The sequence below is a fragment of the Canis lupus genome, chromosome 18 (assembly GCF_003254725.2).
Source record: "Canis lupus dingo isolate Sandy chromosome 18, ASM325472v2, whole genome shotgun sequence".
In the NCBI taxonomy this organism is placed as follows: Eukaryota; Metazoa; Chordata; class Mammalia; order Carnivora; family Canidae; genus Canis; species Canis lupus.
Window position 1 is genome coordinate 13,172,900 of NC_064260.1, and position 17,116 is coordinate 13,190,015.

At 33.1% G+C, this 17,116-nt stretch overlaps 1 protein-coding gene across 3 annotated transcripts in view; it reads left to right on the top strand.

The window, feature by feature from the left end:
- Positions 1 to 17,116, top strand: part of COG5 (component of oligomeric golgi complex 5) — a 297,897-nt gene that overhangs the window by 127,262 nt on the left and 153,519 nt on the right. For all 3 annotated transcript variants that reach the window (XM_049096361.1, XM_035701303.1, XM_049096362.1), the window contains exon 7: positions 12,907 to 13,037. In XM_049096361.1, the coding sequence (XP_048952318.1) occupies positions 12,907 to 13,037 (131 nt within the window). The remainder of the gene's footprint in view (positions 1 to 12,906; positions 13,038 to 17,116) is intronic.

Consider the following 17,116-nt stretch of genomic DNA (forward strand, 5'->3'; position numbering starts at 1 on the left):
TGACATGTTTATATGCTGAGAAACCAAACCACAATCAAGGTAACAGACATAATCCACACCTCCAAAGTTTCCATGTCAGGACTCCCTCCTGCCCTCCCTGAAAATTTCCTCTCATCCCCAGAGAACCACTGACCTCCATTCTAGCTTGCACTTTCTAAAATGGTATAAATAGAATGCTACAACATGTGCTCCTTTTTTTATCTGACTTCTTTCACAAAGCATGAATATTTGAGAGTCATCTATATTGTTTTGGTGTAAAGTCATTCATCAGATTCCTTTTGTAACCTTTTAATATCTCTAGTTATTTTAGTGATGTCATCTCTCTCAGTCCTGATACTTGGTAATTTGTGTGTTCTTTTTTTAGTCAGTTTAGCTAGAGGTTTTCAGTCTTATTTATCTTCTAAAGAATTTGCTTTTGAAAAAAAAAAGAAAAAAAAAGAATTTGCTTTTGGTTTCCTTGATATTCTTTATAGTTTTAGATTTCTACTTTGTTCTTCATTATTTCATTTATTCTGTTTGGGGTTTTGTTTGTTCTTTTTTTTTTTTTTTTCCTAGCATAAGTCTTCAGTGCTCTAAATTTCCATCTAAGTATTGCTTTGACTATATCCTGGAAACTTTGCTTTATTAGTGTGTATATGTATGTCTGTATTTATTTATTTTTAAAAATTTATTAATTCATGAGAGACACAGAAAGAGAGAGGCAGAGACACAGGCAGAGGGAGAAGCAGACTCCATACAGGGAACCCAATGTGGGACTTGATCCTGGGATCCCAGGATCATGCCCTGGGCCAAAGGCAGACGCTTTAACCACTGAGCCACCTAGGCGTCCCTTCATTTTTATTTAGTGTAAAATGTTTTCTCTTTTTAATTTCCTCTTTCATCATGGGTATTTTTTTTTCATCATGGATATTTTTTAACAGACATCACTTTGTTTTGAATACTTAAAATTTTTTAAAGAAGTTATTTTTTGAATATTTAGAATTTGAACTTTTAGAATTTTCTAGGGGTCTTTGTTGTTGACTTCTGATCCATTTTGTTCAAAAAACATATGTTGTATGAACTGAGTCCTTTTAAATTTATTGAAACTTGATTTAGGCGCAGAGTGTTGTCTTATCTGCTAAATAATCCTTTTATACTTGAAAAGAATGTGTCCTCTGATGTCATGTGGAATGTTCTATAAATTTCAATTGGGTCAGGTTGATTGATACATCTTGTTCAGGCCTTTCAGTGCTTAGATTTATCTATCTTCTTGTTCTATCAGTTATTGAATGAAAAATGTTATAGTCTCTCACTGTATTTTCCAACTTGATCATTTCTCCTTGCAATTCTTCAGGGTATTTTGAATTTCTTTTATTACATGCAGAAATGTTTAGGAATATGATGATTTCGATGACTTGACCCTTTTATTACCATAAAATGATATCTCCTTATTATTATTCTTTGCCTTGAAATCTACTTTTAAAAATATTAATGTAATCAATGTAGGTGTTTTTAATTAGTATTAGTTTTGTGTATCTTTTTCTGTCATTTTACTTTGAATTTTTTTTTTTACTTTGAATTTATTTGTGTCTTCATATCTTCAGTGGGTTTTTGTAGGCTGTGTATACTTTGCACCTTTTTCTTAAATGCAGTTTTATAATCTCTGCATTGTAATTGGGATGTTTACACAACTTAGATTTCATTTCATTATTGGTGTGATTGAGTTTAATGCTACCATCTTGCTTATAGTTTTCTGTTTTGTATCATTTTTGTTTATGTATTATCTGTTCATTGCCTCCCTTTTTTTCTACCCTCTTTTGGAGTATCTTTATGAGACATTTTATCTCATTTGTTGGCTTATTAGCTATAATCTCTGTGTTATTTTTTAGTAAACATCATTAAATTATCAAAGTTCCTTTCCTTGCCTCCTAAGAAGAAACTCCCCTTGATTATGATGTATTATTATTTTTTATATATTCCTAGATCCTATTTGCTAATGGAAGATTTTTGCATCTAGCTTTTGAGGCAGATTGTTCTAGTTTTATTATTATTTTAAAAATGTCTTTGGCTTTTGTATCAGGGTAATGAGATTTGCTAATATTTTGAGAATTTTTGTGTCTATGCTTTTAAGGGAAAGGTACTTTTTGTAGTGTTCTTTTCTTTGTCTAATTTTGGGAAATGTTCTTTTGTGTAGAGTTAGGTTATTTCTTTTTTCAATGGCACTGAAACCACCAGGGCTTATAGATTTCTTATTTAGAATGTTTTGAGCTACAAATTCAATTTTTAAAATAGTTTCAAATCTTTTTAGATCATCTTGTATGAGTTCCAGTAGTTGCATCTAAGTTAGAAACCTATTCATAGTATTCCATTATCCTTTGAATACTGTGAAGTCTGTAGTGGGTGGATCTTCTTTTTCACTCCTGTTATTGGTAATTTGTTCTGCTTTCTTCTTTGTTGGTCTTACGAGGGCTTTAATTTTTATTGATCCTTGCAAAGAATTAACTTTTGATTTGATTGATTTTGTTATTTTTGTTTTCAGTTTCATTGATTTCCTCTTGTTTATTCTGTTCTTGTTTTTGTTTATTTTGCTTTTTTTTTCTAGTTTCTTGTGGCAGTAACTTTGATTATTGATTTGAGACATTTCTTTTTTCCTAATTACACATTAAAAACCCCCACACATTTGGTGTTAGTAAATTCCTTCTAACTGCTGGCTTAGTTGAATCCCCAAAGTTTTGTTGTTGTGTTTTCATTATCATTCAGTTTAGTAATTTTTGAAAAAAATTTCCTCAGAGATCCTTTGTGACCCATTGATCATTTATTAATGTGTTGTTTAGGAGCGCCTGGCTGGCTCAGTTGGTAGAGCATGTGACACTTGTAAGTTTGAGCCCCACGATGGGTATGGAGATTACTTAAACAAAACAAAACAAAAAAAACCCTTTGGAAATGTGTTTAATTTCCAAATAGTTGGAAAATTTAGTTATTTTTCTGTTATTCTTAGTTTGTTACCATTGTGATCAAAGAACATATTTTGTATGATTTCAGTAATTTTAAATTTTAAATATTTGTACTATTACCAAGGAACATGCTCTGTCTTGGTTAATGTTCTATGTGTAGTTGAATAGAATATGTGTATGTTCTGTTTTTGTTGGTTGGAGTGCTCTGTAGATGTCAATCAGATCCCTTTGGATTTTGGTGGTGGTCATTTTTTTAAATATCCTTGCTGATTTTATCTAGTGCTTATCTACTTATATTGAGGGAGGGATATTGACACTTCTACTCAGGTACTGAGTGGAAGGTAGGCCCTGACTAAACCACTTGCCATATCTTCCTGGAGGACAACAAAGGAAGTTTGTATAAATCTATGTTTTAGATAGGGGAAGAAAACCAAACTACAATGCCCAGAGGAAAAATAGAAAATACACGTCTTTTTTGGCCCTGGGAAGTTTTTTTGTGCTAGCTGAAACAGAGTAAGATTTAGGAAAGAAAAACGAATCCGTTTTTTTAATTGTAAGATTTTTTTCCCATCTTGCAGTGAGAGCCAGGGGGAAAAAAAAAGAGTAAATCTTTCAATGCTAAATTTTCGTGAAGCTTTGAAGAACAAGAAAGATCAGCATACCCTGAGAACTGTTTTGGACTTGAAATAGAAGGATTCAACCACAAGAGTTCACTTAAGCCTGAAGATATGCTGTGCATAGTACAAGCAGTAAGATCAATTAAGCCTTGGTTAGAAAAGTACAGATTTTACCCTTATTATTTTTTTGTAATACTGAACTCTTTAAGAGTGATTTTTAGGGCTTTTCTCCCTCCTTCCATGAAAAAAAAGGGAGCAATTAACATCCTGTTTATTAAAAAAATCACTTAGTTACATGTAATTCTTGATATTTTATAAAACATTCTTCATGCATATTATCTCATTTGATCCATACCAGCCTGTGAAATGTGTAACACAGCATTTTTCATCTTAGGACTCTTAAAAAGGTTAAGTGATCTTTCTCAGGTCATAGAATTGAGTAGAATAAAGTTCAGGTGTTTTCGTTCCTAGTTGATTCTTCACATCATACTCTGCCTTTGAAAGGATATACCTCTTTTCTCTGAACCGTGTGGAATTGACTTTAGTTAAAAGGTTCCTATTGATTTATAAGTGTTCTAATAATCATGCATTACTTCATTTTACATAAAGATAAATTTAATATATTATAAAAAGAAAAGGTTTTATTTTATTTTTTTCAAAGATTTTACTTATTTATTCATGAGAGACAGAGAGAGAGAGAGAGAGAGAGAGGCAGAGACACAGGCAGAGGGAGAAGCAGGCTCCATTTAGGGAGCCAACGTGGGACTCCATCCGGGTCTCCAGTATCACAACCTGGGCTGAAGGCAGGTGCTAAACCACTGAGCCACCTGGGCTGCCCTGTATGTTCTCTTTATTTTTTTTTTAATTTTTATTTATTTATGATAGTCACAGAGAGAGAGAGAGAGAGGCAAAGACATAGGCAGAGGGAGAAGCAGGCTCCATGCACCGGGAGCCCGACGTGGGATTCGATCCGGGGTCTCCAGGATCGCGCCCTGGGCCAAAGGCAGGACCCGTGTCCGGCTCCCGGCATGGAGCCTGCTTCTCCCTCTGCCTGTGTCTCTGCCTCTCTCTGTCTCTCATGAATAAATAAATAAAATCTTAAAAAAACTTTTTTTAGATTTTCAAACATTCGCTTAATTATTAACCTCCTCTTATATAAACTTGTTTTTAATATCCTTTGATAATTTTTTAAATTGAGAACTATAATTCTTTATATGTTTTTAATGGTAGCTTTTATGTGTTTGATTTCAATTTTTTTCTTCATTATTTTATTATTTTTTCATTAGAAAATTTTAAAATTATATATATTAATAGTTGTGAAATTTCTCTTGTGATTCATTTGGCTATTTTCCCCATAGTTGGAATAAATATTCCATATTGTTTTAAAAAAAATTTTCTGTTTTGGGTTTATAATACTGTGAGAAGATTTTATTACTTTTTCCTATTTGTTTAGTTATATTTTGGTTGTCATACAGTAAAATCTTATACACTTATTTATTTTAATGATTATTTATTTATTTATTTATTTATTTATTTATTTGAGAGAAAGAGAGAGAGCGCAAGAACAGGAGTGGGTTGGGGATGTAGATAGGATGGGACAGAGGGAGAGAGAGAATCCGAAGCATGCTCCAAGCTCAGCATAGAGTCTAATGTGGGGCTCAATCTCACAACGGTGAGATCATGACCTGAGCTGAAATCAAGAGTTGAAGGCTTAACCAGCAGAGCCATCTAGGCACCTGTCTTATAAACTTTAAACCTATGTTATTTTATTCTTTATTTCTGAGTCGTCGGTTCTACTTTTGTACAAATACACATTACTATTTTAGAATTTTGCTTTATAATTTCATTATGTTTTCATTTATATTTTACATTATCAAAATTATACTATAATTGCACATAAACATTTTTTTAAAAAATATTTTTCCTAAAGGTGTTTTTTGTCATCAGATTCAAGATATCTACTTAAATATGATTAAAATATGTCAACCAGAAAAATAAAACACTCTTTACATGTAGAATAAGGAAATGAAAACCAAAATTTGTGTGTAGTTGTCTTCGTTGGTGTTTTGTTAGAATTTTTAACTTATAATTTCTAACTTTATATGTTTTCTTTTTTTTTTTTTTAAGATTTATTTATTTGCACATGCATGAGCAGGGGATGAGCAGAAGGAGAGGGAGTCAAGCAGTGTCCCTGTTCAGCCAGGTTTTTACCCAGGACTCTGAGATCATGACCTGAGCAGAAACCAAGAGTTGGACAGCCAACTGACTGAGCCACCCAGGCAACCCAAATTTATTTAAAATTTAAAGAAACACCCTTAATGTTTCTTCAGTGAAAAAAAAAATTTTTTTTTTAATGATCAAACAGGGTGCCTGCATGACTGAGTCTGTAGAGCATGGGGCTCTTGATCTCTAAGTTATGAGTTCAAGTTCCATGTTCAACGTAGAGCTTACTTAGAAAAAAAACCCCAACCAAACAAAATGAATAGAAAGAGGGGGAGAGATAGTGTGTGTGTTTCTTTAAAACAATTTTCAAAACTACATTGGACAATCTTAGATTTGTTTCAAATAGCAAATAAGGATTCTGGTATAATATTACTAGTATTATTATCATTGTCATTATTGACTTGAGTACCTTCAATAAGTGGAAGCCCAGATCTCATTGTTGATTGCACAAATTAATTCTATCAGTACTGTAACCTTGCAGCATCCATGTTGTTTGGTGTTGTTTTGTAGTTATTATTTGCCTGGTAGTAGTTTAAATTTGTTACTTATTCTCTAGTAATTGTGTTTTTTTATAACCTAAAATATGGCAGCAAAGAAGATTGATATCCACAGTGAATTAAAATGAATCATTGTGTTAAGCCCTGATCTTAAAGTATGACTTAATCTTGATTTAAAGATAAAATATTTGTAGAATGACTGGGTATTATAGTATATGTTGGCAAATTGAATTTAAATAAAATATTTTTAAAATTTTGTAGAATGGATTTTAAAATGATGTTTTCCTTTTTAGATTATTATTCACCAGTTTGCTAGATAATCCTTCATATATCACTGCCTTGCTTTTGTAAAAGTCTGAAGTTTATAATCAGGGCTATGTAGAAAAAATAAAGGTAGAGTTTTTTAGTTAATAATTATATGATTCTGAAAATGGCTTCAAGGAGTAAGGCCATAAATAAAAATTAAATAATTAGCAAACTGGGAAATATTCATAGCAAATATGATATGTAAACATTGAATATTAATATGTAATTAATATAAACAATGTAAGAAAAAGATAAGGGAGTAAAAATTATTTAGAGATTCTCCAAAGGAAATACAGGTAGTATAAAATAGTTATTTAGCTTCATCATTTAAAAATTATAGCAAACCATGAATAGAACATACTACTTCTGGCAGCACATAAAATATTCAAAACAGTGATTATATCCAGTGCCATTTATGGTAAAGTGACTCATAGGTTATTGGAAAAAATGTATAATGTGATATAGTCATTTTGAAAACTAGTTTGATAATTTGTATCAAAAAACTTAAAAGTGTGACTGACTCAATAATTCTTTGATTATTTCCCAAGGGAATAACTCTAGATATTTAGAATTTTTATATGTAAAGATAAAATAGTTATTTATGATAATTATTCCACTCTAGGTGAATGAATAATTTTTGGTTCATTTATTTGATGAAATGTTGGGCAGCTATTAAAAATTGGTATTTATAAGGACTGTAATAGTACGGGTGAATACTTTTAACATTAAATTAATAAGACATTGTAAATAAGCAATTACAAACAAAAACAGGAACAGAAGAACTTATGAGTAGATTAAAAAGGAAAATAAGACTTTAAAGGAATATAGTAGACCTTTATTTTCAATTTTAAGCACCACCAAGATTTTAAGTATTTTAGGAACATCTGAAGGTTGCTTGAAATTTCTCTGAGGCACATATCTGAATTGTGCTCTTTGCAAAGTTGGTGTGTAGGAGGGAGTCACTTTCATTGGTAAGTGACTATAGCCAGCTGCCCAGTTCCTTTATGTCAGTTTTTGCTTTTTCTGCTCTTTCTCAGATAAACATCCGGGAGGAGGATATAGACTATTTTGGTGCTACTTGAGAATTTGAAGATTCATAAATTTCTCAGACATAATCATGTATTTTCCAGTGATCCAGTTGACTTTTGTGACCTCTATGTTGTGAGGTTATATAATTACCCCTCTTTTGAAATATTTTTTTCCTTCCTTCCTTCCTTCCGTCCTTCCCTCCCTCCCCCCACTTCTTCCTTCCTTGAGAGAGAGAATTTATGAGCGGGGTAGGGGCGGTGGGGAGGAGCAGAGGAAAGGGAGAGAAGCTTAAGCAGACCCCATGCTGAGTGCATAGGGGCTCAATCTCCCCACCCTGAGATCATGACCTGAGCTGAAATCAAGAATTGGATGCTTGAGGGGCGCCTGGGTGGCTCTGCAGTTGAGCATCTGCCTCTGGCTTGGGGCGCAATCCCGGAGTCCTGGGATCAAGTCCCACATCAGGATCCTTGTATTGAGCCTGTTTCTCCCTTTGCCTGTGTCTCTGCCTCTTTCTCTCTCTCTCTCTCTCATAAATAAATAAATAAAATCTTAAAAAACAAAAAGAATCGGATGCTCAATCGGATGATTGAGCCACCTAGGAACCCTGAAATGTTTTTCAATTTCTAGAAATTCCTTAATGAGCATATTTTTAAAAGGAAAAGACAAGACTTTTTTTTTTTTTTCTTTTTAAGATTTTATTAATGCATGAGATAGAGGTAGAGACATAGGCCTAGGGAGAAGCAGGCTCCTTGCAGGGAGACTGATGTGGGACCGAGTCCCCGGACCTGGATCACAACCTGAGCTGAAGGCAGATGCTCACCACTGAGCCACCCAGGTGTCCCAAGACAAGACTTTTTCCAGTTACCAGTTAATAATTTTAGCATTAAACTTTTAATGGACAGTATCTTTTTAACATGTGTAAGCTACAAATACTACCTACGAAGTTTAAGAATTAGAATATTATAAACCTGTTGTATCACCTATCTCTACTAGCTTTTCTAAATGTTGTTAATGTTTGTATGTGTCCCTAAATAATATATTATTTAAGTTTGCATGTCTTCATATAAATCACCTCTTGCTGTGTATATTCTTCTAAAACTTGCTCTTCTTCCTTAATACTATTTCACTAAGAGATATTGATATTGATGTTATACCTTTCATTTTTTATTTTTACTCCTGTGAAGTAGTATTTTGAATGAATGTTACATTTTATTCATCTCTTCTCCAATTGATGGTCATTTTGGTGGTTTTTATTTTATTTTTTTAAACAATGCTGTTGTGAACATTGTACATGTCTTCCAATATGCGTGTTTAAGAACTTCTCTGGATTATGTGCCTTGTAACTTTATATTTTGGTCATAGAGAAATTCGCATAAAATCTTATTAGATTATCCCAAATTGATTTTCAAAGTGGTTTTTAGTAAGTTACAATGTTTCTCTTTATACACACATGTATATACATATACATACATGTCAGCATGCAGATATACATATGTATGTATATATTTATTACAGTTAACATGGTGATAAATGTCTTCCTACCCAAATATATTAAGATTTAATTGTTAAAGTGTAATTAATGCTGGCATATTTCAAAATTTGGCATTTTAGGACATTTTATATATTTTAAAAGTTTTCCTTTTTTAATTTTTATTAAGCACAAAATAGGAGTTTTTAAATGCTATCTTTGTTCCGCCCTGTCTTAATTTAATTCCCTGAACAGTTAATTCTGATACAATTTTTACATCTTTTCCTTTCACTGAGCAAATTGGAATACTACAGAAGGAATACTATCTATTCTTTGAATATAAAGTTATCTTCTCTCTAAGGCTTGTGGGATTGGCCTGGGGTGATCTAGTGAAAAGACTGAAGTCAGACCTGGATTTAAATTCTTCTTTGCTGCTTACTAGCCAGCTGAATTTGTTAATAATTTAATAATATTTCTAGTAAGGTTGTTTAGAATATTACAAACAAATTGGATGCATACATTAAAATAATAAAAAGACATTTTGTATCCAGTTTAATGCCCTCCACATGTAGGGTGTTCAAAAATTATATTATTGGAATCATCATCATCTGTTTGTTCTTGGCTTCAGCCCCTAGATGTGTTTCACAAAGAGCAGATGTGAAAAGACTTAAAACACTAATAGCAATTGTATGGAACAGTTAAACAGGAGGGGAGAATTTAGTGCAGTCCTTCCATTCTCCTGGCTGAGTGGGTGGGAGGTGGCGGTACTTTGTTTTTTTTATTGTTTTTTACTCTCCTCTTTCTACATTTAACCTGTCTTTTTTTTTTTTTTAAGATTTTATTTATTTATTCATGAGAGACACAGAGAGAGGCAGAGACATACGCAGAGGGAGAAACAGGCTCCATGCAGAGAGCCCATGTGGGACTCCATCCTGGGACCCCAGGATCATGCCCTGAGCCAAAGGCAGATGCTCAACCGCTGAGCCACTCAGGCTTCCCTACTCTTTTATTGAAAAGCTAATTTGTGGAGTAATCAGTAAGGAAAATAATAGGGCTCTTTCCCCCTCCCAGCCATAGGATTTTTGTATTCCAAATATAGTATGTATTTTGGTTATTTTTTAAAAGTGAATAGCTGTATTTTTTTTAAGTGAGTATACAGTGTGGATAAGCAGGGGATGGAGCAGTGGGAGAGGGAGATGATTAGATAATGTGATGGGGGCCATTGATTACCTTAAAAAAAGTATTGCAATTAATCATTTATATTCCTCTCACCCCTGCTAGATGGTAGACTTTGTGAAAGCATAAATTTACAGTATTTACTTTTTATTCCCACAACACTTGCATAATACATTTTATCTATCTTTCAGTGGTTGCAACTTTGTGCTTTGTTTTCCTTTCTTAGACTTTGCTACTTAGGATGAGAATTTAGGTCTGATTCTTTTATGTGGTTGTCTGTGACTTTGATACTCAATAAATGGTTTGAATGAGTGATTTGAATTGTCTTCAGAGTGACAGATCAGCATTTGTAAGAATAAAGCAACTTTTGGTTTTGTTTATCTCTAGAAATTTATAACTGGAGGGAAACTTAAGGTTTATATACTGTAGTTTTTCATTTTTCAAATAAAGTAACTGATATCAAAGATGGCAAGATTTATATTAAAAAACATTAATGGCAGAAATAGAATCCAGGTATCTTTACTCATGATGTCTTTTCTCTTTTTTTTCTTAATTGTGATATTTTTCCTTCTTAGTTTACAAAAAAAAAAAAAAAACACGTTGATAGCCTGCTTGAAAAGAAAATAATACTTATTTTCTATCGTGTGCATGTCTGTAGTTTGATTCTATATTGTCTAGTAAATGTTTTAGGGTAAACAAAGCATTTCCTCATTGACCATTACCATGGCTGGGATCAAATATAATTCTCAAAAAAATTCTCTGAAAAATAAAATTTAAAATAAAAAAAATCAGATTAAAAACTTTTTTGTGGGTTATAATCCACCCTACATTTACATAATAGATTGATGTATAAATCACTTTGGCATTCATTAACTTGTTTTGATTCTAATGATAGTTTTAAGAGTTATAAGCATGACTTATATGTTGGCATTTTACGACAAAAAATTGGGGCTCGTTGAGGCTATATCTTATGACTGATCAACTAGTGATCAGTTAATTATGAGGCAAAATCGCAAGCCCATATGATTTAAAGGGTTTTGAAACTTTTTCTACTGTGGTAGGCCAAGGTCCCTGTAGATACACACATTTAACAAAAATGCTTGTGGTTGATATGCGATTAGCAATAACCACTGTTGAGCTGCCCTCTGTTTCCTTTTGTCATTTTATATAGCGCTATATATGGTGTTCAATCAGTAGATATTGGAGTGGTTAGTTAGCATTATAGTAGGTAACTTGCTGTGACTTTGCTTAAGTAAAAAATGATAACATGGGAGGCGGGGCAAGATGGCGAAAGAGTAGGGTCCCCAAGTCACCTGTCCCCACCAATTTACCTAGATAACTTTCAAATCATCCTGAAAACCAAGAATTTGGTCTGAGATTTAAAGAGAGAACAGCTGGAATGCTACAGTGAGAAGACTTTGCGCTTCTGTCAATTACAACTTGTTTTTGGCCACTCTGCACTGAGCAAAATGACTAGGAGGAAAAACTCACCTCAAAAGAAAGAATCAGAAACAGTCCTCTCTCCCACAGAGTTACAAAATTTGGGTTACAATTCAATGTCAGAAAGCCAATTCAGAAACACAATTAAAAAGCTACTGGTGGCTCTAGAAAAAAGCATAAAGGATTCAAGAGACTTCATGACTGCAGAATTTAGATCTAATCAGGCCGAAATTAAAAATCAATTAAATGAGATGCAATCCAAACTGGAGGTCCTAATGACGAGGGTTGAGGTAGAAAAATGATAACATTTAAGTGCTAGGAATATGTTTTAATAAGACTTAAAAATCAGTTCCAATTAAGAGAATATAGTGAAAAAAGAGATTTGATATTCTTGAGTAAGTGGAAAACTAATCTATGTAAAGCAATTCTGTTTTTTCAGAAATAATTTATCTTGTTAAAATAGAAAATAGAGTTTTAGAACTGTGAATAAGCTGCTTAATCTTGAAATCTTGACCTTTAGTTTTAGCATTTTAGTTATTTTAGATATGTCTAAGGTAAGTCAAAAAATAAAAACATGAAAAAATAACTTTCTCAAATTCTAACTATGCACAGTTATTATTAACATCTTTGTAGAGATCTTTTCATGCTTCTTACCCTGTATGATTCTGTAAATAGAATATGTTAATTCTAAAACTAGTTAATTATTATGTAAATTTTTTTATCCAGTGATATGAAAATCCTTCAATGTAAGTTGCTATTAGGCTACCTAATCATATAAACTGGCAGTATGAAAAGTGCTAGCATCCTAAATTATTTTTATGACTTATTATTCAAATGGTGGACACTTGTTTCAAATACAGAATAACTTTTAAAACTGTCTTGCAGCTTGAGAAATTTATAAGATTATCAAGATATTTCTTTACATTAAAATAAATTTGACACTATTTTTTATGTAATCGTTGACATTACTTGGGATTTACTATAATAATAATTTCTATTCTTGCTTTATCATCTCAATCTTTAGAATATTTTGCTTCAGAGTAAAGTTGTTTATTAAATAGAAAATGTTTGGGTAACTGTAGTTTTTAAAATACAGATTTTGAAAGGGAATAAATAGTGTTCAACAGCAAATCTATAGTATTTTGAAAAAGTAAGACATATTTCAGTACCTTGATATATATTCAATAGTGAAATACTTAAATGTGTTTTTTTTTAAGATTATCTTTCTCAAGGAATAGATCTTTCTGGAATAGAAGTAATAGAAAATGATCTACTTTTTATTGCAAGAGCTCGACTTGAAGTGGAAAATCAAGCTAAGCGCCTACTGGAACAGGGGGTAGAGACTCAGGTAATAAAAGTAATAATACTTTTTTAACGTGACAAATATAAGACAGACCTGCCTTTAACTTTGAGGTTAAAAGCTAATATATGCCCTCATCACTGAGGAACTATGCTTACAGTTGAATTGGAAAGTAGATTATAAAGTAAGTACAGGGAAAAGTTCATTTAATATGTATTTATCTAATTTAAAAAATAGATTCTAAGATTTTGGTATGTAATGTACATAACATGAGATATAGTTTATGTGATGTCTGTGTAGATAGACAGTACCTGTTGAGTATGCTTATTTTGTCTGTGGCACTCTTACTTATTTAAGCCCTCCAACAACCTAGTGAGGTCAGTATTATTATTTTTTCTGCTTTACAAATGAAGAAACTGAGAATTAATCTGTCAAAGGTCACGTAGCTATCACCTGGTATAGTTTGGTTTTAGACACTAAGTACTTAAACCCAGAACCTTGCACCATTAATAATCACTGTGCCATAATTAAAAAAAAAAATTATTTTGACTTGAGATATCTCCTAAGGTGTTATTTTCCTGACGTTTAATGTTCTGAAGTGGAAGAAACCCAAAGGCATTGATGTAGTTGAATCAGCAAATTCGATGTAAATCTGTTATTCTGCATTACTGTTGTACCCAGGTATTTTCTTCATTTGTATTGGACTCAAATACAATTATTAGTGTCTATTTTTTATTCAGGTCTTTTCAACCAAGAATTGCATTTTGGGTATTGGATAAAAATAATTTTACAAATATTCTATTCTTTAAGTAGTCTCTAAATCAGGAAGGTAACTATTTGACTTCTGATTCTTCATTGTTAAAATTTAAAAAGCAATACTGAATGTCACTGTTTTAAGTAACCTTTGAAATTGGTTATTATATACATAATGAAAAGCGAACAATTGATGTGTGCATACAGAATGAAATGCCACATACACACATGCATATAGAGCAGAATACCACAGTGTGAACACATCTGTGAAATCAAGACCCAGGTCAAGAAATGGAAAACTCCCAGCACTCCCGGATTCCCTTTACTCCCTCTCACGTCACTGCTGTCCTTTCCCTGAAGGTAACTCGAATCCCAACTTATAATACTGGAGATGAACTCTACAGTTCTTCTAACTTTAAGTCTCATTATGAAGATAAACCCCTTATATTGTTAAAAAAAAAATAAGATACTTGCCTACATCAAATTAGAGAAGATACATGATAGCCTGGGGGCTCAGCGGTTTAGCACCTGCCTTCGGCCCAGGGCGTGATCCTGGAGTCCTGGATTGAGTCCTACATCAGGCTCCCTGCATGGAGCCTGCTTCCCCTCTGCCTGTGTCTCTGCCCCCCACCCCTCCATCTGTCTCTCATGAACAAATAAATAAAATATTTTTAAAAAAATTAGAGAAGATACCTTCTCAAAGAAATATTCAAGGAATTCCAAGTCAACTTTGAATTAAGATGAATATTTCTATAGAAAATTGATATCAGCCCAGCTTATTTCATTGTGAGAGGTAGCAGTTACATTTCAGAAAGTGAATGATCACAAGCCTTTTGTATTCATCTAATAACTATATTATCACTATGTCAGAGATTTCAAACCTCATCTATATATACTATTTAAAATTTTTCCTGTGAAGGATTTATTGCTATGTATGTATGTATATGTATGCTTATATCTTTAATTTATGTACTTCTTAGTATTTTATTATGTTTCAGAGTCATGGGACTGAAATCAAAAATGGTAGAAAAGAGACATTACTAAAATTTGTTGAACTAAAATATCATTTTTCAGTACGGGTGGGTGATTTTAGCATGTTGCAAAGGAATGGATACTTTTAATGGCTTATTTTTTTACTGTATTCTTATATATATTTAAATTGGGAAAATATTTTCTAGGATAATTGTTCCCAATTAAACTCAATTTTAGATATGTTATTGTTTTGGGTACTTTTTAACAATTGTCAAATTTGACTTTTCTTCAGTTTTTTTAAATCATTTTAAAATTATTATTTTTTATAATAAATTTATTTTTTATTGGTGTTCAATTTACCAACATACAGAATAACACCCAGTGCTCATCCCGTCACATGCCCCCCTCAGTGCCCGTCACCCATTCACCCCCACCCCCCGCCCCCCACCCTCCTCCCCTTCCACCACCCCTAGTTCGTTTCCCAGAGTTAGGAGTCTTTATGCTCTGTCTCCCTTTCTGATATTTCCCACACATTTCTTCTCCCTTCCCTTATATTACCTTTTACTATTATTTATATTCCCCAAATGAATGAGAACATATGTTTGTCCTTCTCCGATTGACTTAATACCCACCATTTGCTTCAACGTGGATGGAACTGGAAGGTATTATGCTGAGTGAAGTAAGTCATTTTAAAATTAAAAGAGAACTGATAAGCTTGTAGGAAATTAATATCCTTTAATATTAATAGTGTTGTTATATATTCAGATTGTATAATCAAAAGATTAGTAAAGTAGATAAGTTGTCAGTTAGCTAATGGCCCATGTCTGATCAGTGAGATTAAGTTAGATAAAGAAGAAAAAATATAAAAATATTGTGTGTCTACATGGGTAGATGCGGAATGGTCTATATAGATCTGAGAAGAACGAGTACTGGGGAGCTATAATTTTGTATGTCTCAGTGTTGTTTGAAGGAGGATAGATTCTGCTTACTAGATGGGAATCTTATCTCTCTGTTAGGCTATACAGATTATATTAGCATAGTTTGTTGTTAGTCAATATTATCCAATTCATTTGTCTCATTTAGATTCTGTAAGTATAAAGTAACCAACCTGAGTATAATTGGGCTTCCTACATTAATTTTCCTAAAGAAAGAAAATGTACCGATCTGTCAATATTAACTTTCTTGTTCATTTTACAAGTTTTACAATGTGTAAAGTGATATTTGTGTTCATAATATCATTTATTTCTGAATTTAGTCCTGTGTGTGTCTCTCAGACCTGAGTCCTCTGATTTATTTTCATAGTGTCAGGTTTCTGATCTTGCAGAACTGAGAAGAATAAACCTTAATCGATAGTGAGCTATTGTGATAATGCTTCTTGGGAAGCAGGGTGTCTTAGTGGAAGGAGTCTGTTTTGGAGACTCCTTTCCTCTTAGAAAGCAACAAGACAGAAGTGTCATCCAGATGTGTCACCAGCAGTTCAGGAATTAAGAAAGAAACTAACCTTTATCGAATACATGTTCTTGGCCAGGATTTGTGGTTAGTCCCTATTCTCAGTCGCAGTAACAGATATGTGAGGAAGATATAATTATCCACTTTTTATGGTTAAGGAAACAATGCCCTGGAAAGGTTAAGAAATTAGCTGAAGATTACACAGCTAGCAAGCGGTAGAGTCATGGTGTAGAAATGCCTGCTTTCCACCTTTCTTAAGACCAAGGAGTTTATTCTAATTTTGTTAAATAATTGCATTTTAAATTATTTGACAGTCTGCAAAGCAATTTATGTTGAAAAAGGAACTTTTATAGCATAAAAATTTCTTTGGGAAGTCTCCATATGATGACTAATCTCAACCCGTTCTTCAGTATTCTTATGTTTCTGCGGCCAACTTTTTTTCTCCCTATTCTCTGAAGTTAGTATTTCAGACTTTCTCTACTTTCCATCAGCCTCCCCCACTCCACCCTTGTCCCACACTTCAGTTCACCCTGAGCAGAAGATGCCCTTACTTTCTACTTCGCATTAGCACCACTTGTACCCCCTGTGCTCTGGGTCCCAGTTTCTTAGGAACCTTATCTCATTGTAGTTCCAGCTCTCCTTTCTGTTTTGATCCTTTCTCTCTCTCTCTCTCTCTTTTTTTTTAAAGATTTTATTTATTCATGAGAGACACACACAGAGAGACAGAGACACAGGCAGAGAGAGAAGCAGGCTCCATGTAGGAAGCCCGATGTGGGACTTGATCCCAGGTCTCCAGGATCATGATCTGGGCTGAAGGCAGTGCTAAACCGCTGAGCTAACCGGGCTGCCCTGATCCTTTCTCTTGTGCTCTTTTTCTTCTCATCAGCATTTAAACATGTACATTTGATGCCAGTTTCCCCTGTGTTCTCTGCTTTTCAGGCTCACAAGCTTGC